The 27394-nt window shown below is 46.2% G+C and overlaps 1 protein-coding gene across 12 annotated transcripts in view; it reads right to left on the bottom strand.

Moving 5' to 3' along the window:
- Window positions 1-27394, bottom strand: part of PLXNA4 (plexin A4) — a 423229-nt gene that overhangs the window by 140874 nt on the left and 254961 nt on the right. For 10 of the 12 annotated variants that reach the window (XM_083813595.1, XM_083813609.1, XM_083813596.1 and 7 more), the window contains exon 5: window positions 11245-11345. In XM_083813595.1, the coding sequence (XP_083669721.1) occupies window positions 11245-11345 (101 nt within the window). Of the gene's footprint in view, window positions 1-11244; window positions 11346-13957; window positions 15638-27394 lie in introns of those variants that run through there. The other 2 variants (XM_083813606.1, XM_083813605.1) reach the window with 2 other exon arrangements.

The following is a 27394-nucleotide window of genomic DNA, read 5'->3' as shown; positions in this document are numbered from 1 at the left end:
GTTTGCAGTTTCTCTCCTCCCTGAGAAGAGCACAGAGCTAAAGCCCCTGGCAGCTCTCCCAATGTCCTCCTCCCTACTATTATGAACTGGATGCCTCCTTAGAGGCTTTGGGTGGCAATGGCCCAGGGCAGCCCGCAAGGAGTTGAGAAAAGCCACCTCTAGCCCAGCCACGTCTTAGTGGTGGCTCTAGCAGAGATGCTCTGCTCTGATTGCGCCTTATCAGGCCAAGCACCACTCAGAGAGACCAGGAGCAGATAAAATAGGAAAGTGTTATCTGAACTGAAATCCTGCCCCCTTGCACCCCACAAAACAAGCCAGTGCTCACTTTGGCAGGGCTGTCTGGTAGAAGCATCCCTCCCCAGCAGGCGCTGGAGGCAGGAGGTGTCTGGCAGCCTGTTCCCAGCTCACAGGGTGCCAAGGGAAAGGACAGCTCATGGGAGCTCTTGCCTGGCTGCTGCAGCTGAGAAAGTCTGCAAACAGAGCTCACGCCTCTTCCTGGTGAAGGTCTTGGTCTCTTCTGAGAGTCACAGATTCACAGATTCACAGATTTCTCTAGGTTGGAAGAGACCTCAAGATCATCGAGTCCAACCTCCGACCTAACACTAAGTACTCCACTAAACCATATCCCTAAGCTCTACATCTAAACGTCTTTTAAAGACCTCCAGGGATGGTGACTCCACCACCTCCCTGGGCAGCCCGTTCCAATGCTTAATAACCCTTTCGGTAAAGAAGTACTTCCTAACATCCAACCTAAAACTCCCCTGTCGCAACTTTAGCCCATTCCCCCTCGTCCTGTCACCAGGCACGTGGGAGAATAGACCAACCCCCACCTCTCTACAGCCTCCTTTCAGGTAACTGTAGAGAGCGATGAGGTCTCCCCTGAGCCTCCTCTTCTCCAGGCTGAACAAGCCCAGCTCCCTCAGCCGCTCCTCGTAAGACTTGTTCTCCAGACCTAAGTCTAAGGTGAGGAAAACACTGAGGTTTGGCTAGTGTCTCGTCTGATTATAAAACACCAGGGAGTGAAATCCCACTAACACGGAGAGGGCAGGATCCAGAGCAGCATGCCCTAACTGTGCCTAACAACCTGTTACCAGGACAGGACACAAGTACAGACTACTTAAACCTCCTTTCTGCCCTGCAACAAAGCAAAAGGACCCTGGTTTTCCTGTGGTCATCTCCCCATCTCAGCCTGAGCAACTGGAATGGGACAACATTAATACAAGCAAGAAACTAAAGACTCCCTTTCCTTCTCCACCCACCTGCAGGCAAGGTTGCATTGCAGACATCTGAGGCATCTTGGCCTCTTTTCCGTTCCTGGGGTCAGCTGCCCTTAAAGACCCCATTCCCAGGGATGCCATCCTCAAGGGTCAGTGCCAAGCATTGCAGCGCCTATGCTTGGTGCATAGCATGGCTGGGATTTGCAGGACACTGCTACTTGCAAGTGGGGGGAGATCTAAATGAGGTCCTGTCATTTTCTGCTCTACTTTTTTGCCTGCCACCTCCTGCTCTCTGCCCTCCTCCCCAGACCCTGGAACCGAGAAGGGCTGAAATAAGGAGAGAATCAGCCACATAACAAACACCCTCCAGCCCCCAGACCTGCACTCAGCATCTGCGCTGAGCTAACAAGGGAGAAGCCTCCCAGGCATGGGTGAGCTAGATTGCGATTATTTTCTTAGTGTGTCTCAATTAAAATGCAGATCTCCTCTTCTGCCTGGGGTGAGAGGGGCAGAGGGCATTGGGAATGAGATATGGGATGGAGAAGCAGGGTTTTGCTCCATTCCTCTCTGTCCTGCCTTAACCCTTCTTGTGCCACCTCTGCTCTAACAGCCAGACAAGGGCACGGGGTGACTTGGGCAGGTTCGGTGGTTTAAGCACCTGGGCACGTCTGCTGCTGCTCCTTTCTGCTTTAATTAAACAAACCACAAACTTACTCGTCCACTTGTGAGATAAAATTAATACGGTCATGCTTTATAGCCAGTCCTGGCTGGGAGCCTGCCGTCACCAAGTCCTGCTCCCTGCAGGACTTCTGCAAACTGCATTCATAGCCAAGGTGCTTTAAAGCCTCCTGCAGGGGCAAAAAGATCTCCTATTCCTCTCTTACAGACAAGATGCTCAGACACATGGAAATTAAGAATCAGAGTCATTATAAATGAGGCATTTTTTGATGTGGTTATTTAGGTTTTCCTAACAGCTAGTGAGAGAAACCAGCACTTCCAGAAGGCTGTTCACCCCACTCCCATAAACACCTCTGGGTTACAGCGAATGAACTCAGAAAATGCAAGAAACCTAGCAGTAGGAGAGAGAAACCCCCTCCTAAGCAACTGGTTCAAAATCATGCAAGGTATCTGATACAACTTCCTAAGCAGGAAAGCAATCAGTGGAGGAAAATAAGCAGAAACCTGCCCTCCTTTTCATTACCAGGGGTTGGTGCAAGCTGCATTACAGGACGCATCCAGAGGAGATGCCCCGTGTTCCTCCTGCATGTAGAGAAGCCCAGAGCCAGTGGCAGAGGAAATTCACAGCCTGTGTGTCTGTTCTTGCCCACAGAAGCTGTGGCTGCCCCATCCCTGGGAGGTTCAAGGCCAGGCTGGATGGGGCTTTGGGCAATGTGGTCTGGTGCGAGGTTGGAATTAGATGTCTTTAAGGTCTCTTCCAACCCAAACCATTCTGTGATTCTATGATTCTATGATTCTTCAAAGTGAATTGAAGACGGATGGAAGAAAACATGTTTGCTCTGAATCTCATGGTTCCCTGCGCCCAGCCCAGTCCAGCTCTGCCTCAGGGTTGAGTTTCTCTGTGTCAGGGCTGTGTTTCCATTAGCTCTGGAAGAAATTAATTTGGTCCAATCTCTCAGGCATTGGAATGAAAGGCAAGAAATGTTGTTCCATTTCCAGATCTGTCACACAACCGCAGTCACGTCAATGTGTTTTTCTCCCCTGCTCTTCTCGGGGGCTGACCTGTGCTGCCGAGCCCTGAAGAGATCTGCAGCACAGTATCACCCACAGCTATGGGGAGGAGTGGCAAGGTCCATGTGCAAGACATTTTGATTTGAATGATGTGTTATACACGAGGGAGGGACATCTATATCATCCCACCAGGCCAGAGATTGGGTTTCTGTAATGCATAATATGTAGGCAAAGAGTTAAAACATCTGTGACTGTCCTGGTTGATGATCCCTGATCTTGACATTATACTCTTCAAATGTTGCTGAAGAGCAGGAAAAGGTGGAAAGTGCTGGAAGACAAGATGCTCAAGAAAGTAGGCCGATGATTTGCTCAGCTCCACTCACCAAACAAAAGAAATAAATATATTGTTGGGGGAAAGAAGAAGAGATTATGCTCACAGCAAAGCAAGGAAAATCTCCCCACCAAAGGCAAGATGAGATTATCACCTTCAACTTCATGTAACTAGCTTCCATTTCTAGGACCATGGTGTGGTAAAATCTCATTTCTGCTTGCATGAATGAGTGCAGAGGGGTGTGGGAACAATAGGGAAAATTAGGGGCTGGGCACATGTGTGCCAGTGGGAGAGAGAGAGGAAATTTGGTGGCAGGTCTCTGAAAGTGGGAGTGTGCAACAGGAGATGATGGAGAGCATATTTGGGCAGGAGTGTTTGTGCATAGACTCATGGAGAATGTAAGTCCAGATAAAGAGATACTTTAAAGGTTTTCTGTGCTTTTCTTCAGCAAGGAGAACTTCCCGATGCCTGCCCCCCTCCATCCCGTTCCCTTCTGAGACCTGTCACAGGTCGAGGCTGATGAAATGTCACAGAAGAAGCGGTGGAAGGCAGACATGGCCCACCCTGGGGACAACTCATTTGGCGTGCCATTTTCCCTCATTGGTGGATCACGGGCTGCAGAGGCACCAGGGAGCATCTGACAGCAAGAAAAAGCAATTCCCTGCAAACAGCCTGAGACTGAGTTTCTCAAGCCAGACATACACCACATCACTCAATGAGTCCACTCCGGAGCATGGCACAACCTAGTGGGAAGCCCTAGCCCTGCTGTATTGCAAATTAGGACCCTGGAGGAATTTAAAATTCATAGAAGGACTGGTTCAGGTTGCAAAACCCAGACCCACATCTTGACCATGTTCAGAATACACAAGATGACACTGAGCTGGGATTTGGCTCTGTTTTGCTGCCCACACACAGTGGTCTAATGTCACTTGAGATGTCCTCAGGACTCCAGTTGGTCCCCATCTTATCCACCAGAAGAAGCGGATGGATCTCCAGTAGGGTCTGTGTCATATTTTCCATCCCTAGGTGAGTATCTCAGGCACCCTGGGTTATTCCAGTTGCAGCAGGCAGCACGGATGGGTAACTGAATCAAGTTGCTTGTATAAATAAAAACACCTATATTTTAAAGTCTGCTTGTGTGTTCTCCATACATCTGTATTTAGGCACCTAGCTTAAGTCCTTATGTTGCTTATCCCTTATCCCTTTCTCATTGCTTGTCCTGGCACGTGAGACGTCGCTCCTAGCCCATGAGAGACCGTGTGGCCGTGTTTCATATCAGAGAAGAAGAAACCTGAGAGACCTCTCTGTGCAAAGGCTGAATTTTCTGCAGTGCTGAACCCGAGCTCTAATATTTCTGCTGTGGAGAAAAATCCCAAGTAGGGCACCTAACTCACAGGGCAGAAAGCTTCTGCTGGAACCTGGTGCACAAACTAATTATCTTCCCACCCCTCCCTACTGCCCTCTAGCAAAATAAGCTAATCAAGGAGGAAGGTTATTATCAAAACACATTTACCACACGCCTGCGTCTTGCAGTCCGCACTGCCCAGTGCTGGCCCTGAGTTGCCTCAGGCATGCACGGCCACTAAGATAATCAACCTGTGAAGGGCACGGCTCTGCTTTGTAGACCAGAGCATCCAAAGTGCTCCCAAAAGGGACAGGATGGCACCTAGGGGATGGAAGGACACCTGACCTGCTGGATACAGGGATTGCAGGCACAGAGGTGGGTTAGGTCTCTGGGTCTGGTGATTTGCACAAAGGTACAGGGATGGTTCGGAGTGGTTTGTTCATCACCCATCTGTGGTGAAATGGGATTCCCAGGAGCTGCTGTTCCCCTGGGGGATTTATCACCATCAATAGGCTTGCTCCCCACCCCAAGGATTTCATCTTGCTCTCCGGACTAAGAGCCCCGATCTCATTTCAAAGGGCCATTGCAGAGCTGTCACATTCAGGGCTATTTCCTCCGCACTAAAGGAGAGGCAATGCCCAGGTGTGAAAAGATGGGTACTTTTAGCTATAGCACAGAAGACAGATTAAAGATTACCCGGGCTCAATGCAGAAAGCTTAATGGGTCACTGTCCCTCCCCGGAGCCCCCCTGCCATGCGCTCCCCTCGGTGCAGAGGCTGAAACGCCGTCTCCGGTTTCGATAACTACCTGGGAAGGAGTGGGAATCACTCCGTGCCAAGGCCAATTGGGGGAAGATGACTCCACTTTCCCCTGCTACCAGGTGGAGAGGCTCACAGGCCGTGGGCGCTGCTGTCCGAGCACCGGCTGTGAGTGGGGAAGAGCCAAACCAAGCCCTGTTTGGAGACCAGGCGCCCTGACAGCTGGGTCCCTCCTGCCTTTGCCACCTCTGATGGACACTTTGACTCCTTGCACCTCTACTAACACTGCTGATGGACTGATTGGAGACTTTGAAACCAAATTAAATATTTCACATTTCCTGCGGTTATTTCTCCCCATCATGTACTAACAGGATGCTCTGGGCATTCTCCTGTTCCAGTGAGAAAGGCCCCCCAGATATCTCAGACACACGGGTAGTGCACACAGTGGCTGCAACAGCTTTGAGCGTCCCTCAGGTGGGGAAGATCACCCCAGCTGGCTACAAGTTGCCAAGGCAATGCAGTATTTGAATTGAAATCCATTTGTTCTTTACGTGACTGACCAAATTTTTAGGAAGACTGGGACAATTGTTGCATACCTTTGGCTCCCATGTCCCTGAAGACACTTAGGGCTGGCCTAGGACAAGATGATGCTGAGATGAGAAAGGACACGGAAAGCTTTTGTTATAAAGCAAAGGTCTCAGACATAATTGCCAGGATTTACTCATCGTGCTAGGCAGATGTAAAACACAAATTTGGTACCTTTCCGAAAGGGCTCTAGCTTGCACGTTGGCACAAAACAGCACGAAGAGCACGGCTGAGGCCCTGGTTTCTTACAGTGGAAGCTGAGGGTCTATAGGGTCACTAGCTCCTGCGGGAATCAGAAAATCATACTTTCCTCACCATTTATTAGATCTCATGTTGGCACTGGGTGCGATATTCCACCCTTCTGCCCTGCTGGGGCTTATCCACACTGCCCTTCCCAGCTTCCTCAGGCAGCATTTGAGACATCCTCCCTCCCTTGCAGAAGTGGAGGGAAGGAAAAAAAGAGGAGGTGAAGGGGAAAAAGAAAAAAAAACAACCTCAGCCTGAAAGACAGGCGCAGTCTTTCAGACGGCAGAAAGTCAAGCAAGAAAAAGACCCTTCAAAAAAGGTCTTATTGCAGCATCTGTAGGCAGCTTGGGTTACCCGAGACTCTCTAGTGATTCAGAAGACTTTGACCAAGAAAGTTAAAGCCAGGGACGATCAATGAGCCTCTGCAAGCAGCATCGCATCGGGTTACCTGCTGAGACAAGACAGTGGGAGCTGCACTTTGTAACACTTTTTTTTTCTTTTTTTTTCCCCCCAGTCTGGCAACGAGTCTGAGGAGGGATTACAAACCCTCCACGCTGATCTCTCATTCCCTAGAAAACAACTTGTTTAAGTGCCATTTTCTTCTGTACCAATTGTAATTTCTAGGTACAGAAGCATCCTGCAGCTACCAGGCAGGACAACAGGGAATGTGGAGGGCAAGTGGTCAGACACCAGGGTAGATGTCAGTTGCCTGATGACAGCATAAAGCCCTTCTAAATAGGGTTCTTCTTTTTTGGGGGAATCCAGAAAACCCTCATCTGGCTTCTCTGGTGTCTCATAAACACCATTCCCTTTGCTGCAGTTATCCAGTTAAATTGTGGTCAGCTCAGCCTAACGGGTTTTGGTCATCCCTCAGCCAACCCAGAGCTCACCAAAGGAATCCAGGAACATGGCTGGCACAGTCCATATATAAGGGCCCTCTGGGATCCCTTCTCTCATGGGGTGAGGATGGCTACAGGAGGTTGTTGTATCCTATTCCCATAGTTTAGGAGTATGGGGTCTCCGGAAAACGCCCTGCAGCTGGGGGGCAAAACTGATGGAGCCAGCTCAGGTCCCCCAGTGAAGTTCTTGGGTTCTCTTTATTCTTAATTTCTAATCATTTTACTAAAACCCAGAATAAAATTCCAAAATAAGAATGGCTGAGGTCTAAATGAATCATTTCCTAAATACTAAACTGTATCGGCCCCTTCTAAAATGACTTTTGAGATCATTTCTTATTAAAAAATAATTGTTCCCCTTCAAGTTGACAAAAAATATGTTGTGAAATATCACAAACCCTCCCTGAAATTGGAACCATTTTCCTCTCAGTTTGCAGCGAATGATCTGCTGGCCACGGAGTCCCCATAACAGCAGGGGCAGATCCCAGAACAGAAGGAGGCTGGTGCCTAGAGGCTACGTCCTCCCTTAAGGAGAGCTTGTGCTTGCTCCTCGACTAATCATCCCAAAATGAGAGGAAGGCTACAGGAGGATGAAATGAGGCACCATGACCGAAACCTAGGAGGGGCAGTTAACGTGACAGAGCCTGGGACCTTCAGTGTATTCCTCCTTTATAAAATGTCACTTCTCCCTACGGGGATGCTGCTGCTCTTCTGTCCCAAATATCCATTTTTGGGGCAGCTGGGGTGTTAAAGACAACCTAGAGAAATCAGGGCTGAAAAGTTGCGTGGTCACCACGTGCACGTGGACTGGAGCTTGCACATCTTCTCTGGAGCAAGTGATGGGTCAGGCAGGGGTAATGAGGCCTCCAGGAGGAGATCTGTCCCACCTTAGGGACAAAGAGCTTCCCCACTCTCTGTCCTTCTGCATGCAACAGGGGAAAGAGTCAAAGGAGAGTAGAGGTTTAAATATGGATGGAGACAGAAGAAACTCGCAGCAGGGCAGGTATTGGAAGGCATCTTCGGGCACGGCTATACCCAGCATGACACAAGGAAGCTGTGATTTATTCCAGGCTTAGAGAAGACCCTGCTCTGCTCTTGTACCTCTCCGCAGCCCCCCGTTCGGGCTGGTGACATTGCTGTGACCTTGCGAGCAGGCACCGCGTGCTTCCATGCCAGCTACTCACTTTTCAGCCTTGTTCCCCCACCACTCCCCCCAGCTCCCACCCCAGCCCCTCACCCTCCCCTGGAGATCCGCGCGGCAAGCGAGCGCTGTGATTTCAATTTGCACCAACTAAATGATTCATTGCCGCCTAAAGAAGCCCGAACTGAGCCCAGGAGGGGAGCTGAGCTACGGCAGGGAAGGGGAGGGAGGGACAAGATGGGGACTGGAGATACGGCAACGAATTGCTCCGGTGACCTGCTCTATATTGGCTCTCCTCGTCTCGGGGCAGGAGGCAATCAATGTCCCCCCACCCCCTCTCCTTTCTCCTGCAGCCGTCTGTGGGTCTGTCTGTCCCTTTCTCTCTCAGCGGACTCGAGTTTCTCGGTGTAAGGTTAGGACAGAGGAGCCGTGGAAATCGATTCCCGAGCCCTGGCACGCCGCCCTGCGCGCAGACAGCCCCGCTCCGCCGTGAGATGCTGGATGAGGAGCTGTCCCCAGGCATCCCCAGGCGTCCCCAGGCCTCCCACGTGCTTGGAAATGGGGGTCTGGGGAGCAGCCCCTGAAGCGTGAGCCCCAAAGTAAGTATGGCCCATATGAGAGAGAGAAAAAGACAGAAGCTGCACCCATCCTACAGCTTTCACTCATTTTCCAGCGCTCCAGTGGTGGTTTGTACTGGAAGAGAAGGGTGTGAAAGGGTTAGCTTTGCCTACAGGAGGTCTGCTTTCCAGCCCTGCTCTACCCCAGGTCCTGGACAGCCCAATTGCCTCCTCCAGCTCTGCCAAAAAGCAGCTCCCAAGTCAGCGTGGCTGGATTCAGCCATGGCCTGAAATTCTTCCTGGGAGGGAGAAGAAAAAGGTCACCACTACCAAGGGGAAATATTTACAGCAGATTTCCCCAGAAATCCTTGTACAGTTGCTGACAATGCATCGTGTTTGAGGAAATGTATGGGGTTTTGATGTACAAAAAAGAGATAATATTGGCTCTAGTATTATGTCATTGTTATCCTAAATAAAAGTCCAAACACAGCCAAACACTGCTGAATTGCATCTTCCTCTGCTTCCAGGGCTAGAAGGATGAAGAAACTGAGGCTGAGAGAGGAACACATAAGGCTGCACCACAAACCCGTGCCATACTCTGTTTTACAGATCAGGAAACAAAGGTTAAGGGACCAGAGGGAGGAGGACGTGGGGACCCTGCTGTCAAATTTCAGCTTGAAGGACCAAATTTGCATGTGGGTTTCTTGTTCTAATGGAGTCGGGCTGCCACCCTCACTTGTCACCAGCCACATTTCTGTCACTCTTTCACAATGAGCTGCTGGGCAATCTGCAGTTGTCTCTGCCCCTTTCCTCTCCTTTGGGGGATTTACTGCTGGGTGTATTGATTGCTTGTTGCCAGTGACCCTGGCCAGCAGGAGATGAAATATCTAGCATTACTCCAGTGCAATCAATGCCCAAATTCATGCTTGCATACACGCTGTGCTGCCCCAATATTGATAACAAAACACACAGTGCTCTACAGGATGGATGCAAGCTAAGATGAGACAGAAACATGTTACAGAGCAGTATTTCAAATAAAAACATCCTCAGACCAGCAGGGCTACGGGTCAAAGTTGCATGGGTTCATACTTGTAAGACCACAATTCAGGACTGGTTTGCCAAGGATCCTTTGAATTATTCCAAAGCCAGAGTCAAGTTTTGGTTTGGGACATCTAGGTCTGATCTGAGATTAAGCAGACTGACATGGCTTTGGTTGGGGGTTATACAGGCTAAAGAGCTTCTGCAGAAGGTTGGGATACGGTAAGTGTTTGTTCCCTCCTGTCTCAGAAAGGAGAGGTAGCAAAGAGGAGGATCTCTCCAACTGGATCACTGTCTCCACAGGTAGAGTTTGCAATGCAACAGGAAGGGTTCAGAGGTGAACTCAGGAGGAAAAGACACAACTGCAATAGCAGGGTCTAGCAGAATAACCACCCGTCACTGCCAAGGGCACCGAGACTTGGAGTGACAGCACCCTGCAGAGCCACGCTCAGCTGGAGACGTGTGGTGAGACAGATCCAACGCCCTTTCCAGCCACTGTCTCTGCTGAGAAGTTCTTGGCAAATGAGGCCGCCCTGCCACTCCTGGCCAGGAGCTCAGCCAAGCTGACACTTCCCTCTCCACGGCTCTGGCAGAGGGCTCCCTGCAGCAGAAGATCACTGGCAGGGAAGGCTGCAGAGAGGGGACTTCGAGATAAACAGCATCATTAAAAAAGCCTGCAGAAAACAAAGCCAACGAGCAAATCTCCCAGTCCTGGGGACACTTGGATCCAGTGCTCCTTGCAAGGTACTGCATAGGGCAGTGCTGTAGAGCAGGGAAATGGTGAAACCAGGTCCCTTCTTGGCCTGTTACACAGAAGCCCAGGGATGTGGATACAGATAACTGCTCAAAATCATGGCTGGATAAGCCAAACGAGCAGTGCCAGCCCAGCTGAGATGACCCACAGAAAACAAATGCTCAATTTCAGGGTCAGCATTGTCCCACAGTGAGGTTGCAGGCTAGAACATCCCCCTGAAATCTAACTTGGATCAGATCCTTGGGTGCTTACAGGGACCTGATTCCCCTCCAAGATCAACAGAGGTTGTGACAAATGTGAGAGAGGAGAGGTTCAAGCCTGCAGTGGAAATTTGCAGGTGCTGAGACAAGTCTCTGAGTCCGGCTGTTAGCTAGGGCCAAACTTCCATAATCATTGGAAATGAGAAGGTCTTTGGCACCCAGAGGGAGCTGCTGGAGGGTTTGTTTCAAAGCATATCAGGGTGGACAGGTATTCCTCCTGCAGCCAGCAGAATATGGATCTGGTGGTTGAGGAGACCAGTCTCTTCTATCACCCTCCTCTTTCATTTTCAGCCAAAAAATGCCTCTTGGTTAAACAAATCACCCCCAGCAAGTCCCAGAAACCTTGCTGGGGCTGCCTGCATGACTCTTGGGCTCACCTAAGAGCCTTTTTTGGGCTCTGCCAGGTGTTATCAGAGCAGGTACTTACATGTTGTGAAGCACACACCATCCACAGTGAGGGTCTCCCGAGCCCAGGCACTCGCTGCAGGTCTCGTACTGGCTGCACGACTCCACGGGCACCCGGGTGAGCTGCAGGAGGAAAGGGGACAAAAACCTGTCAGGCTTTTTGTGGGGATCTACAGTGACCTGAATGGCTTGGAAGAGATACCAACCCTCCCTGTCCTCTTGCCCTGGTGTCAGGGAACGAGCTTGCTGTCACCCTGACTTTGCAGAGTCAGACGCGGACCTGAAACACCCACCCACTGCCAAAATAATGCATTTTGCCTTGTTCTTTATGTTTTCTTCTTTCTTTCTTCTTAATTAAAGCATTTCAGTCAGAGATTTCAAAGACAGAAGAGACTGCTTAGCCTGACCTCCTCTCTAACGGACCAGAGGTTTTTGATTCCTATTAGGTTTCCTAAGCCCCTTACTTCTTTTGAAGCCAAACATACAATTTGGGCCCAGTGACCTGAGAGTCTCTTTTCCATTGAATAAGCTTCAGAGAGCTCCCATAATACACAGTCAATTGCCAGTGCCTTCATCCTGGCTCGTGTCAGCGGGGAGAGTTTATTCCTTCAGATGATATAGTGTGGTATTATCCTGATGAAACACCACTGAGAACTGCCAACTATAAACTGCAGAACGGTTACTCGTGACAGATGACAAGGGAATACACCTGGAACCGAGTGACAATTTTTTACTTGGTGCAACATTCAAGAGAATTTGAACTGTAAAGTGAAGATTAAAATTCATTCTGATTGTATCTGCAAACAAAACAAGAACAGGCTCTCTCTATATATACGAGAGGGGTAAGGGAAAGGAAGAAAAAGGAACCACAAGCAAAATCCCATCTATTTATGAAGAACTTGTCTGTTTGTATCAGAAATTGGCTTCCTAACCACTACACAGACACCCCACGTGGTAGTAGATAGTCTATGTGCAAATGCTGAAAATCTGTATTTTTACTTCTAGCAGGTGGCAATAGCTTTAGCAAACTTCAGACAGAAATACGATGGGGTTTATTTACCACCGCACCACTGCCTATGTCAAGTCACCCAAAGAAATCAACTGCGGATGCTGAAAGCTTTTAAGGACAAAGGGAGAATGTCAAGTAAAACCTACCAAAACACCTTTCTCAAATTGAATCTACAGCCACGAGCATAAGAACATAATCAAAACAGACCACAGCAATGAAAATGGGAAAATCAGAACAGGTATTGAGTCATTCCAACTCCTCCAAGTATCAAGAAGTTTCAAAGGCAAGATGACTTGGCCGTGAATGCAATTGTTCCACCTTCCTTTAGGTCAAGACTTTATGTCAAGAAGGAATCAACACTTCATCAAATATAAACTTCTGTGTGCGCCAGGATTTCGCCCAATTAGACTTCTATTGAACCCCAAAGTCTGTCCTGTATTACTGTCCAGCTTTCAAAAAGACATACGGCTTTGACAAGAATACAACAAGGGGTGGAGATCTTATTATTTTTATGTAGGTCTTTTTCCACTTGCTAGTTCCACCCGGGAAAAATGTCTTGCAAATTATTTTTCCTTGATCACATCTAGCTTGAACACTGTGAACATCAGAGTCCTTGAAGAAGAGGCAGATAATTCCATTTTGAAAGACTGTAAATCTGCCTTTCCTTAATCCAGATGTAATCAATTGTGTAATCTCCACCTTTTAATTAGAAAATTGTGAACACAGTTGGTAATGGCTATGGAGTTCTTATCCATACACCCCCACTTTAACATATGGTACTGCTGGCTGTATCCCTATTAGCTGTAAATAATGATTCTGAACCTGAGCTTCTGAGCTAGTTTACATCTGCCTTATAAAAGTGAGCTTTGTTTAAAAAGTTCAGAACAGGCACTGTTCTAGAATCTAATGATGTCAGGTTTCAATATTCTGAGTCAAAACCCACTTGTGACTATGACATGTGAACAATAAAGAAGTCTTGGAGGACTGAAATTTGCAATTTCTTTGCAAATTGCTACAAAAAGAATAGTTAAAATCTGTCTCTGTAGGTTTTATTATTGTTATTATTTAATTAGCCATCAAAGGATATCTAAGCTCCTCTTGGAGGCAGGAGGAACCTACTGGGAACCCAGATCTCCATCTTTACAGGCATTCTTTCTTTTCAGTGTATTCAGTGTATTCTTTTTCAATAGGATATAGTTAGCAGGTTGTGCAGGAACACACCTTGCTTCTGTTTATGTACCAGAGAGCACAGCTATGCAGTGTGAGCTTACACCCAGCAATATCCCAAATCTTGTCAACCTAGTGTAGTAGGTGTCCTGTGTCACCCTTCACATTTCTGTGTGTTATTCCTGCTATATGAGACCTTTTATAAGTTCACCTCAAGTAGCTTTATTGTGAGATTAATTAAAATTGTACCACGCTGATAAATGTCTTGGGCTGGAAGTGTCAGACCTTCTAATTAATAAAGGAAGAAACTACAAAAAAAAAAAAAAACAAAAGGAGCTGCAACTGAAAGGAAAGCCACCTAGGGGTCGACAGCTGAAAGGAAAAAGAACATCAAGCAAATAAAGCACATCAGAGGTCTTATTTTCCTTTGTAACATAAACTGTAATTAATTCAGCTCAGCTTTCCAAGTTGAAAGTTTTGAGAACTGACCATGCCCCCTGAGAGCAGTCAGCTTTTTATGCTGCCCCTAAAATATCTGAAAAAGAAAAGTCTGTATTACCTCCCCATTGCAGTTCTTTGCCATTATTCATAACGATGAAGGGACCAGACAACACTGAAGGACGAAATCTCCGTTGTAAACCAGACGGTGATTACTCCGTCCACCCGTTTTCCACCCTTGGAAAGTCCAACAAACTTTTTAAGGTGATTTCTTACCCTCAGGGGGGCTCCCTACCTCCGATCTTTCATCAGGGTAGAAATTTGATTCAACATTTTGCAGCAAATATAACCAGCTCTCAACAGAAAAAGGATTAACGAAAGCAAAACATCCTTCATTTTTGGGGCAGGATGAGCCAGGTTAGAGCCATTTGCATTCCTGCAGTGGTCACAGCTTAACTGATATTTTGGCCTCACTTTGCTAGAGCAAAACACAGATGTAAGAAGAGGCTGCTGTTGTTTTAAGGGCTTACAGCCCATGGAGATGAGGCACATATCCTTATTTTATCCACGAGAGCCACAGCTGAAAGTGAGGTCTCATGCAGCTGAAGTAGGTGTTACCTAAATGCATTGCAGATGTGGGTCTAAGGCATCTGAGCAAGCTCATGCAGGAAGTGTGGGTATTAGCTGATTATCGAATACTAAGTTATTAAGTACAAACTATTTAGACTTTGGGTTCTTTGAAGTGTTGAAGAAATTAAGATAAAGCTCCTGGCGATCCCTGTTCACACAGCTGGTGGACATCTAGGAGCTGCTACGCCTCCAAGGCTTTGTCCATAGCACGCTGGGGAGCATCTAGACTGTTCTGTACTCACAGCTATCTGCAGCAAGATGCAATCCCAGAGGCAGGGTCAGACAAGTGGTAAATGAAGCTGATGTCCTTCTCAAGGGCAGCAGGAAAGCAGTGAGCACGTCCAGCTGCCTTAGCTGCAGCAGGGTCTGAAGGGATATTTCACTTCGTCAACACATTCATTCACAAGTCCCCAAAGAAATCGTGCGTGCGTTTCTGGCTCCCAAGGACATCCCAAAAAATCTGGCAAACCTGCAAACTGCCGTACAGCGTACCGCTCACCTGCTAGATATGGCCTGAGGGCTTCTCACACAACGCCAGGGCCATCCTCACCTCTGATCCGGCTCAAATTCCAAACCGCAGCTCCTGCAGCTCCCAGCCTTACTTTCACCCTCTATTCCTGGTATGAATGAGCTTCAGAAAGTCATTTAAAACAACGTGATTGAGGTCTTGGATCTGATAGACAGTAACAGTAAATCCTGTTAGAAATTTGGCTCCTGCTTCTGCCATTATATATTCACAAAAGCTCCTGCTATGTGCTCAGTCATAATTTTCTGGCTCCCATTTTTGCCTTTTTTTTTATTTCAATATACATTACTTTTTTTTTCCCCCCCTTAAACTGCCAACATTCTGGTCAAAACGTGAATCATTGCTCAATCTCTGCTGTTATAATTGGATGTTAATACAGCAGCGGGAGTTATTCAGTCTGATGGACTAAGTTAATTTAAATGTACAAAAAGGCATCTTAAGTAGCCAATTTCCTTCCCAACAGTCAAAAGATACATTTCCAAAACACTGAGCAGTGACTGTCAAGCTATGTGGGTTTGGTGAATGCTGCTATCTTTCAAGACTCAGCCCTGAAAAACTGCTGCAAGATTAAGAGAGGAGCTTGTTTGATTTCAAAGCCTTGAACAGATTATTCATGATAACACAGTTTATTAAATAGAGCAAGACAAAAAAACACCTAAGAGACCACTGGTGGGTCCAGATTCTGCATCCTTAACAGATTTATTGAGGATATTTGGTCACCTGCGGGGCGTGCCAAGATGCCAATTTTAATTTGGCCTGAATTACGGACAAAGGAACCTTGAGTTCCTTTGGTTTGTTCCAACTCCCATGCCTCCACCACCTGATCTGCAAACTCAGCAAAAAGCAGGAACGGAGAAAAGAAAAACCCAGGGAGCTGAAGCGTGGCTTAGACTGGTAAGAAATAGGATATTGTGCGTGTGGATGTCTGTACAAGCGGTGGGAGAGGAGATGCTCCTGCGGGGATAGAGGCGAGGATCTGAGTTTGATTCCAGCCTGCCACTCCGGTGTGATGAGTAAATAACTTGCCAGTCCCGCTGGGACAGTCAATGTCATTTCTCATCAGACATCCCCAAGCTCTTCATCTTCATTGCAACACTCTTCCCAGTAAATCCATGCTTACACACTTGGAAAACTGGAGGCTTTAATTAAGGAGAGTTAATTGGAAGCAGCAGTAGCTGTCAAGGACAAATGACACAATAATTAAACTGGGGGTCAATGTCCCCCTGCGTGGCAGGGTAAATTACCTGTCCAAATATGCTTGGTCACAAAGGGCTTCCTACCTACATCTGTGTTTGTGCTGCTCCTCCTCCTCCCCCTTTTCTCTCTTGAGTTCTCCTGCACGTCTTTGGTTACTGTGATCCCAGAGAAAAACCCCAACCACATCCACAGGTCACTCACACACAGAGGGATAAAGCAGAAACAAGAGGAAACACAGAAAGATTTGGGGAAAATTGGTGATCCCATAGCCCCAGAAGTTTCTGGGGGTAAGACTGAGAGAGGTCTGTTCCCATGAGTTGCTCCCACAATGAGCTTGCTATTGGTGCTCCTACAGAAGTACAATTTTCTTTGCAACTCTTGCAGTGAAATTTTCTTCCCCACGCCTCCCTTGGCAGGACCCTGATTTAAGGCAGGCTCAGAAAAGGGAACCTGGGGATCTTGCATGTGGAGTGTGCTGGACTTTGGGAAAGCTCTGGCATGGGAGGTAAGCAAAGCAAGCTACAAGTTCAGGCTGTGCCAAAGGTGATCCACTTTAGAGGGCAGGATTTCTCTGCTCTGTTTTAAATGTCTACACAGGGATGAGATAAATCACACCCTGGATTGCCTGTGTCTATCCACTGAATCTAAGAGGCTAGACAGCCAGGTCAGATGGAGACATTTACAACGTACATGGTGAACACTGGGTGAGGTGAATCCCCCATCAATGCCATACTTAAATTTCTGCTGTTCCTTTAATCTTAACGCTGCAAACATGTTGAGATCTCCCCTCTTCCCAGTTACAGCACCAGAATAACCAGTCATAGTGCAAAATACATTTTCTTTAATTATTAGAAGAGTGGTAGAGGAAACCCACTGTGTTGCATAGCTAGAAAAATGTTTGAGGAACTCAGAAGACACTGTGTGATGACACAGGCCATGTCTGAACAAGTGACACTCACAGTCTGCTCTGTAAATACAGCCTTCACACTTTGCTGGGTCCAAGCTTATTCCTGCTCTCTGTTCTGGCTTTATTTACAAAGAATCTCAGAATCATTAGGGTTGGAAAATACTTTCAAGATCATCTGGTCCAACTGTCCCCCTACCACCACTGTCACCCACTAAAACATGTCCCCAAGCACCATGTCCAACCTTTCCTTGAACACCCCCAGGGACGGTGACTCCACCACCTCCCTGGGCAACCCATCTGAATGCCTGACTATTCTTTCTGAGAAGAAATGTCTCCTAATTTCCAAACTGAACCTCCCCTGGCACAACTTGAGGCTAGACACTGATAACACAGATTACCTGGATCCTTTTCCCAAAGGCTTGCTTGCCTTTTAGGTTCCCCCTTCACAAATGCTCAGCCTATACCCTGTACTGACCCTTCCGCGAGGCAGTCCCCCATGACTTACTGACACTCCTCCCAAAAGCATCAATGCTTGAGGAGAAGCTAGGGACACACCATCCTGGAACAATATGGCCAGAAACCTGGAAATTCAAGAGCACGAGTCCATGTTTCAGTATTGTATCTCATACAGCATTCCTCTATCTTCACTCTTGTTCTTCCTTACCAATAATACTAAATATTTCTCCAGCTGGGATAGCAACCACTCACTGAACCAGCATGCTGAAATGCTCTCCCCACAAGGCAGGAAATTTTATAGGACTCCTTGCCCTTTGTAAGAATAACAGCTTGGAGGTGTGGAAGGCGTGTCAGGGGATTTCACCCTAGCCTGATGAAACCAGCACCTTCCTGCCCACCCTGCAAGCCAGGTCCAGGTAACTTCAGATCCCCCCTGTCTTGTTTCCTTTATCCCACAGTCAAATGTTTCTATCTGTAAACTGTAAAATAAATGAGGTTTGGCTAAAAGTCTGTTCAAAAACCTTCAAAATAGAGCCTCATGTCGTAATTAATACAGAGCCAGCTTGGGCTTAATGAGAGCCAGTGCCTGTGTGGTTACTGAAACAAGCCTGCTGAGCAAGAGCTAGGTTGTTACCCAGGCTCTATAAAGACTATATATAGATATAATTGGGACCCAGAATGGGATTTATGTCACTGCAATGGACTTTCACGAAGTCCACCATCATTTGAAAGCTCCTGGTAGAGGTGTGAGCAGTTAAAACACACGGGGAAAAGGTTATAGTTATTTCTAATGGTTCTGACTACTTTCCAGGTCACCTTCTTCCAACATCTTTCCAGATGTTGCCATCCTCTCCCTCAGTGGGACGTGGTTCATGAAGGATTGATGGCGTTGCTCTGATTCCCTTGTATGGGATGGACTTTAATTCCCTTGTGTTGGACAAGTTGGATTTGATGATTCCTGTGAGCCCCTTCCTGCTGGGGATATCCTACAATTCTAGGCTTAGACTACCCCTGAAAGCACTGTCAAGCTACAGAGAGTGTGGCAGAGAGACACTTTGAAAAATTGCCCTTTCTTCAGTTGTGGTAAGACAAAATCTCCCATAACAGCACATAAAACAGCTGTACTGGTTGGCATCGATAATCCACATATCCCAGTTCCTTGTCTTCAGCCATGGCCATGTGGCACTAATGAAAAAATCAAAATAGGGTGAGTATATTTGATATGTCCCCAGCAATTGCACAGCTTTAGGCTATTTTCATTTAGGGGAACTTCTGAACCTCATGTGTCTCTATCCCCTAACCCAAAGAGATCTTTCTTTAATTTTCCAGTTTACCTTGAAATCACATTCACTTTTCTATCCACAGCTTGCTCTGGAAGGTCCAGAGCCCACTGCTTGAAGGAGTTCCATCCTTTCGCTTTCTATAGGTACCTTAAAGGAGGCTGTAGCGAGGTAGGGGTTGGTCTATTCTCCCACGTGTCTGGTGACAGGACGAGGGGGAATGGGCAAAAGTTGCGCCAGGGGAGGTTTAGTTTGGATGTTAGGAAGAACTTCTTTACTGAAAGGGTTGTTAGGCATTGGAATAGGCTACCCAGGGAAGTGGTTGAGTCACCATCCCTGGAGGTCTTTAAGAGACGTTTAGATGTTGAGCTTAGTGATATGGTTTAGTGGAGGACTTGTTAGTGTTAGGTCAGAGGTTGGACCGGGTGATCTTGGAGGTCTCTTCCAACCTAGACGATTCTGTGATTCTGTGATTCTGTGACTTGTTTGTTCAGGACCTGATTTTTACCAGTTTAAATTCATGCCCTGCAATGCTTCTATTTGAAGAGGCAGTGAACAGTCACTTCCTATCCATCCCCTTCTGCCATTCATAATTTCACCAAATTCTACCATTCACCCCTACTCCTAACTTCCCAGGCTGAAGAGTTCCTGCTCCTTCCACTTCCCACATGGAAACCATTCCATACCTCTGATCACCTCTATTGAGTTTCTCTTTCAACCATTTATTTACTCTTTCAACCCAAAGTTTGAACATAAAGGAGGGCTACCTAGTGGTCTAGGTCACCTCCGTACAGCTTTCTCCATCTCTCTCCCTTAACCACACCATCAATAGTGATTAAGCTACTGCCTTTAGCAGGATGCCACCTCTCAGCTTGAGGCATTAGACCAAAGGCAAAGGAAAACAGAACATCTTAAACCTTGATTAAGACTGCTTTGTCACTCGGTGAACCTCGGGTAACTCCTAAAGGTGCGTGCACCTATAGATTTTAGATGTGTGAGCACAGAGTGGTGCTGAGGCTCATGCCACTCCTCAGAGGCGCTTCTGGCCATGGAAGGGGGCACTTGTTTTATTTCCAGACACCCTCACACATACTCCCCTTGAACCACTCTCCTCCCATCACTGTCCCCTGTCCATTTTTAAGCAATGCTCCACACCGTGCCATCAAATCTCAGCTGACACAGCTCAGTCTGCCAAAGGCAGCACCAACAGAGGTGATAACACCAGCTGAAGAGCTATGAGGCCACACTAGTTAATCTGCAAACCAAAAACTTAAAATCTGAGCCATGATAACCCATGCTTGCAGTTCACCCTGAGCTGCAGTAAGCACAAACTAGCCTAGCTTGAGGGACAGATTTGGGACTTCCCAGAGTTATCACAATACCTTTGCCTCCATGGAGCGCTCAGCACCGATAGCTTTAATGAGTGTTGCAGCCAAGAGTTAGCCAAGATCCAGGGAGAAAATGTGAAACAGGCTGTTCCCGAGTCCTTAAACGCATGTCTCAGTTTATTAAGTGAGAGAAAACCAGGCAGAGCCCACTGCTCAGCTGACGCCTGCGAGAGCTCTGTGTATTTTTAGGGTTTGGGCGGCAATTAGCGCTGCCAAAAAGGCAACCGCCTGGCGGAGACGGGGCCAACTATTTGGGGCCACATCTACTTGCCTTCATATGGCTCTCCTGTTTGTTTCAGTGCAGAATAAGTAAAAAGAAGTTTCTATAAAAGCCTAGCTCCTTCTCTGCAGCATTATAGCTCAAGGAGGGCTTGAGATGCAAAATTCCTACTGAGTGCAATGAGGGTTGCCCCATCCCAGCCCCATATTTCACTGGGTTAACTGCATAACCTAGTGCTGCAAGCACCACACATGTTTTCCCAGCTTTCTCAGGCATTCATCCTGCCATAAAATGAAGGTTCAAGGACATTTGATTCAGGGATCGTATAAATGCATAGCACTTAAGGTCAGAAGGGACCATTAGATCATCGGTTCTCACTTCCCATACATCACAGGCCAGTAAATTTCACCCACCTACCCTTGTACTGAACCAAATAATATGGTTTTAGCTGAAACATGTTGTCTAGAAAGACCTCCCATTATGACGTGAAGATACCAAGAAATGGAGAATCCTCCATTTCACGGGCAGTTTGTTCCAGTGGTTAATCACTCACACCATAAACAGATTGTGCATGCCTTGCTTTTCACTTGAATTCAGCAGGCTTTGGCTTCCAACCACCGAGTCTTACTCTGTTTCTCTTCTCTAGCTTTAAGAGCCCTTTTAGCCTGCTGTTTTCACCAGGAGAAGGCACTTAGATACATTAATTTAGTCATTCCTCAATCTTCCTTCTGATAAATTAAGATGGAGCTTTTTTTTTTTTTTTCAGTCCCTCTATGGAAAGTATCTTCCTGCTTCCTACAAATCATTTCTGTGGGTCTTTGGTACTCACTTTGCTATCTCTAGGGGCTCTTTTACAAAAGGAGACTCCAGAGCTGACTCCTCCAAGGATGCAGGATGGTACCAATTTGGTTCTGCTATGGGCTAGGCTAGGAAAAACTCTGCAAATTTGCAGGGAATTGACCCGCTCATCCATCTCAGTCATTGCTTTCTAGGACACATCTCCCAATTTCCAGCCTGACCTCCTTTCCTTCTTACAAGACAGAGAAGTTTGCATTTGTTTTGTTGGATGGAGCTAAAGTCACTGAACTGCTCTGTCCTCATCATCGTTAATGCCGAGCTAATTGTTGCACCACTGAATATTTTATACATGGGATTTAACAACAACGTCGTTCTCATTCACGAATATTTTCAAGAGCTTTGGGCCCAATACTGATCCCAGGAGAATACTACTAGGAAAACCCTCAGGGTCTTTGAGAGCTGCCAAGTATTAAACCATTTCAGAGATGTCTTTTTTTCTATTTTTACCTTTTTTTTTCTTTTTTTTTTTTCTTTTTAATGGGAATGGGCTGCGGTGATGTCCCAATCACCATGTGGAACGGCAAAGACAGGGCACCCACACAATACAATTTTATTATTTCCTTAAAGAATGAATCACCTAACTCCTCAAAGAATGAAAAAATCTCTTACTTTTCCTAAAAATACACTACCCAGTGGCCATCTGGCACAATTCAGGAGTAAGTATGAGAAACTCCAAACTTATCCAGAGACTTTAATGCTTAATACGATTGCTTCTAACCACCATGAGTCACTAAAGCCAGGATCTCACTGATGCACCTACATCATGAATATCATCCCCAGGACATTTGATGTAAGGCACTACAGGTCTCAGGTATTTTGTGGTGCCTATTTATTGTTGCTGTACACATGCCTAAAGTCCCTCAGAGAAGACCCCAGAGTAGATAGGATCATTCAGGGCACTCAAACTAAAGGGGCTGTAGGAGATGTAGTTCCTGAGGCTGAGATGACCCCAGAACTGTGGCTGCCCTGTGACTACAGGCAGCACAGTCACAGCAGCATTAATACAACTGGCTCTGCTAGCATCCCAAAGCATGCCTGGTTCATCCTTTCTCCTGCCTCCTGGTGACGAATCTCAGTTCAGGCCTTTGCACGAAACCCTGAGTTTCTGCAGCAGCATGCAAGGTGCTTCATTTGTCCAACCAGTTTCTCTTTCCTTGACACTCCTGTAATTTTTTCATGATTTTTCTCCATCCAGTGCAGAAGCTGAGAGTCCCACTGCGCCTTCCTTCATGTGGAAAGACATACATGGGACCCACATTTTCGGGGGTAAAACAGCTGGCTTGAGGATCTGTAGAGAAACAGAACTTTTGCCCCTGTAAATAATCAACTAAAATCTGATTTAAGGCCTTCAACACCCCCTGGTACCGCTTTGGTACCATAGGAAGCAGCGAGATCTCATTGCAGCTCCCAGCTGCCAGGCTCTGAACTCGCAAAAGCCGCTGTCCAGGGGGGGCAAGGACGGGGTCTGCGGGGTGATGGAGTTGGATGACTGTGGGGTGAAGGCTGCCAGCTGGCCCGGGCATAAAGCAGGGAGCCCCAAGGGACCAGCAAAGCCTCTGCCAGCTCCATCCAGGTGGTTTCCGAGCTGGCATCTTGAAAAGGAGTGGAATTAACACACTGAAGCATCTTAAAGGAGCCCTCTGCACCCAAGATCAAAGCCCTGCTGGCTCCAGGTCTCCTGTTACACCTGCCCCCCTTGCAGACATCCCTTACAAAAGCACGCAATCTGATTTGAACCAGGGAACTTGCTCGGGTGCATTTCACAGTGCACGCCACTCCACGGAAAGGAAAAAAGAAAATAAATCTCAAAACAACCCTTTTGTCCCCGTCCATAAAGAAGAAGGGAGGCCCAGATCGGCACACAATGCAAGGGGAAAGAAACAGGAGCAAGGAGCAGGGTCAGCCCCACGGGTTGCTCCTCTGAAACACAAGCCGTGCCGTGCAGCTGGGACAGCGAAGCCCCAGCTGCTCTCAGGGTAGATCCAGCACCTCCATCCAGGCAGCCTCTGAAGCCACATTTTATTTATTTTTACTCTGGGATGCAGCTGAGACCTGGATCCAACTGCCCCAAGGTCCAACACAGACCTTTATGGGCATGAGAAGTGACACTACTTTTATTAAATCAACCTACCTACTCTTTCTAAATATCTCTAAATACCCTAAATATTTTACAAAAGAGTTAACCACCTGATGCATAAGGATGCACAACATCCCATTGGACAGCATGTGCAAGCACCAGCAGATTTATATTGTACAGAAAGGGGCTGGGGGGGAAAAAGAAATATATGTTATTTTTGTTTCCCAGATTCCATTTCACACCATAAAAAATGTAAAACTACAGCTTTTTTCAGCCTTTTGCCCAGCTGTGATAGCTGTCCGTCCATCTCTTACCTGCCTGCCCATGGCAGCAGCAATGTACGTCCTGGAGGAGCAGCATCACCTCTGTTTCTTTCAAAAAACAGCCATCCCTGCCCCAAAACAGCAGGCATTAAGAAAAACCGTCACCTGCACGATCAGAAGAGTGGTTTTCTCAGCATTTATGGAGAGCAGAAAATTAGGGACGTGTAATAAAACCAGACGACGGCTGAGGATCAGCTTCAAATCTCACCAAAATAATAGGTGAGGAGGAGATTTTCCTTCCAGTTCCCTGGGATTTTGCCGGAGGAGAGCTTTATGTCTCCTGCTCTAACTTTGTCAGTAATAGCCACCTTTTTTGGCTCGGGTTTTAGAACATTCAAGAGCTCATGCCCTTGTTCCTTACCTTGTCCACAGGACACAAAGATTTTATAGGTACCTGTCCTGAGAGGGGTGAAGGAAAAACAATGTTTTGTACTCTTTTTATTCCTTACCACAGCCATTGCTGCTGAATCAGAATCTCCAATATCTCTCCCTGTTTGGAGACCTCATTTATACCTCTGGAGGCAGAAACAGTTTGTGAAGGAGGGCAGCCCAGCCAGGCAGGAGCACAGCTCAGGTCCTTCCCTGCCCAGGGACCCACACCAATCTCCAGTATCCACTAAACCTAGCCAGAGTGCCTTTGGAAGGGACAGAAACGTCATCCAGGACCATTTTCCTCCATCATTTATTAGGGAAGCCTTGTGTGACTGTACAGGAGGTGTGATGAATCAGGAGCATGATTTTTTTCCACTTGCATAACGAAGGTTAGAGCCTATCTGCATCTCACAAGGATGCTGTGAAGCTCTGGGACTGGGGGGATTGCCTGGCGCTAATGGTGATGTTTAGAAAGGCATGTGCTGAATCCCTGGGAACATTTAGCTCAGCCGGTTTGTTTTCCTAAAAAGATAGGCAGCACTGCTGAGCTGGGGCTCAGAGCAGACGTCTCCCCGAGGGATTCTGTGACCTGAGTTATGCAGATGACATTAGGCAGTCACGCTGGTCTTTTTTGGCTTTCAATTCTATGAATTTATAAGTAGTTGCCAAATAGTTTCAATGATAATTGTCAGCCTGTGCTGAAAAGAGCTTAGCTAGGCACACAGACCTGATGTGAAATGTAAACTTTTTTATTATTATTATCATTATTATTATTATTATTACTATTGCAGATGGGTTTCATCTCGCTCAGCTTTAAACTACATTTTCTCCATCAGGATTTAGATTTTGGAAGATAAGTTGCCTGACCCAACGACCAGGCCTATAATGGGACTGCTACTGTAATTGCCGTATCTGCCAGACAAGGAAGAATTGCCACTTCCACATTAGCCCCACAGACAGTGGAGATGAAGTTTATAATCACTGTAAATGTGGTTTGTTTTCTGCTGATGCATGAATGTTCCAGCAATTAGATTGCTGTGTCAGGGTCCCCTTTCCCACATAAGTTATTTTTTCTTGAGCTTTTATATTCGAGCTTTTGCAAACGCTTGACAACACAGGCTTTTAGGATAATTCACAGCAAAATGGCTATTTCGACACCACCGAGTGATTGTGCACGAGTCTGGATTTTCTGCTGTTTTGGGGTGCATTGCAGATCTAGAACATTTGTGATACTGGCAACGCTGGGAAAGATGAGGATTAATTAATTAGTGGTGCAAGTGGGATTTACCAAGCTGAAATTAACTAATTGAATTCCTATCAGTGATATTTATAAACCAAGGGGAGTACAAAAAGGAATACAGCAACACAGTGTTGAAGAGAGGATGGATCTTGCAGAATTTCATTGCTGGTCACCTGCCACAGATTAAGTTTGTACAACCAAAACTGAGTCACATCTGGCACTGCCCATGTGGTGTGCGTTAATGAAAAGAGCAGCACAGGAGGGGGTCTCACCTGTTCTTCCAGCTACTACACTGAAAGATTTGAAAGATAATAAAAGCCAAAGAATTCATGATCTCCTGGACATTTTTAACGTTGCTTCCTTTTCTTTCATTTTTTTTTCTCTTGCATTTCTTTGTGTTATTGCAAATTTTGCAATGCCATTTTTAGTAATTCCTCATCTAACAAGAATCCTAAACACTCTCATATATGCAATTAGGGAAAGGCTTTCTGTATTTACATTTGCTGTAGTACCAGTGAGACTATCACTGATGATTCTCACTATTTGACTTTTGATAAATTCCTAAATTTGAAATCAGAGTATCCCATTAAAATTCACCAAAACTGTTTTATTTAGAATAAAAATTAAATTGACTCAAGATCCTCCCCCTAAACCATGTCTGTTTTCTGCAGAAATCTTAACCTCGTCATAAAAGAATCTGAAGAATTAGTTTTCCTATGAATAGCAGTAGTTATAATTTACCAGTCAGATCTCAATAAAATTCCATTTTGTCAGAGAATTAAGTCATACTTCAGCATTACCTTCTCTGTTTCCTTGCGTTTGTTTGTGATTCTTTTTAGTATTTGTACAATTTGTCAAGCAGAATTTGATGCATGGCTCTTTTTGAAAAGGATAGCGTGGAGACCAATTAGTCAACCTAGAAACTGGCAAACTCCTCCTAATACGACTGCTTGACTGCCACAAAATGGCAGATAATAGAGATCTATCTAGCTTTTAAAAAATATTAACCTTTTTGTTGACATCACCATTTATCAGAAGGTTTATGCATTGAATGATGAGCTAGACACAGCAAAAAGCAGAGCTAAAGGCCACCAGCTACCCCACCACCATACAGTTAGGCAGCAAATGCCCAGGGGTGCTTTTTAGGAATAAAGGCTAACTAAGAAACCACTTTGGCAAAATAACCAAGATTAAAGCATGACTTAGATGTTCAGTTTGTATAAAATAATTAATTAGGAATTGACAGTCTTGATAAAACCTAATATATATATCCCTTTCTGTCTCCTATTTCTGTTGTTGAGTGAGCCAGATGTTTCAGAAAAGGCACAATCACCCTACAAAAGTCAGGTACATAGTTGTGTTAGGTATCTCCATATTCTTTAACTCCCAAAGACCTGTTTATAATCTGAAGAACTGCAGTTAAAACCTTTGTTAAGTTAAAATTTATTCCAGACTTCTAGGTTAGTATGTTTTTGTTTTGTTTTGTTTTAATTTAAAGTCAGGATAAAACTTTAGGTTCTGAAATTATTATTTTTTCTGCCTTTTCTTGCATACGTTAATGGATGCTATGTTTAGAACAAAATTTTGAGGGGGAAAATAAATAACCACCTTATTTTAACCACCATATCATTACCCTGGGGAACCCATCTCCTGCCCAGAGCCTGCAGAGTCCCTGCCAGTGCCCACTGCAAGGACTGAGATGCAGAACTGGTCGTGGTCGGGGCTGGCTGGGGAAGGACCAACAGGAGAAGCTTGTATCAGGAGAGGCTGGTTCACTGAATTCAATTCATAGAGAGCTGACACTTCACATGGAGCTGTTATTAGGCTCTGTGCACCAAAGTGGGAGTCAAAAACTTCCAGTAATTTGCAGGTTGTACTCCTGAACTTAGAAATTTTGAGCTGGTGTTGAAAGGAAAAAATATATAAATATGAGTATGTATTTTTTCCCAAAGAAACCTTACTCTGGAAAGGAACTAAAGGATCAGATGTTACACTCAAAATACCCACGGTGGTGGTTTAACCAGGAGAGGTGCAGTGGTAGGATGTTAGCAGGATCTCAGGGTGTTAGCAGGATGTTAGCAGGA

Source organism: Anser anser (assembly GCF_964211835.1).
Source record: "Anser anser genome assembly, chromosome: 1".
In the NCBI taxonomy this organism is placed as follows: domain Eukaryota; kingdom Metazoa; phylum Chordata; class Aves; order Anseriformes; family Anatidae; genus Anser; species Anser anser.
Note: the sequence above shows the minus strand (reverse complement) of the source record. Positions and strands in the feature narration are given on the sequence as shown.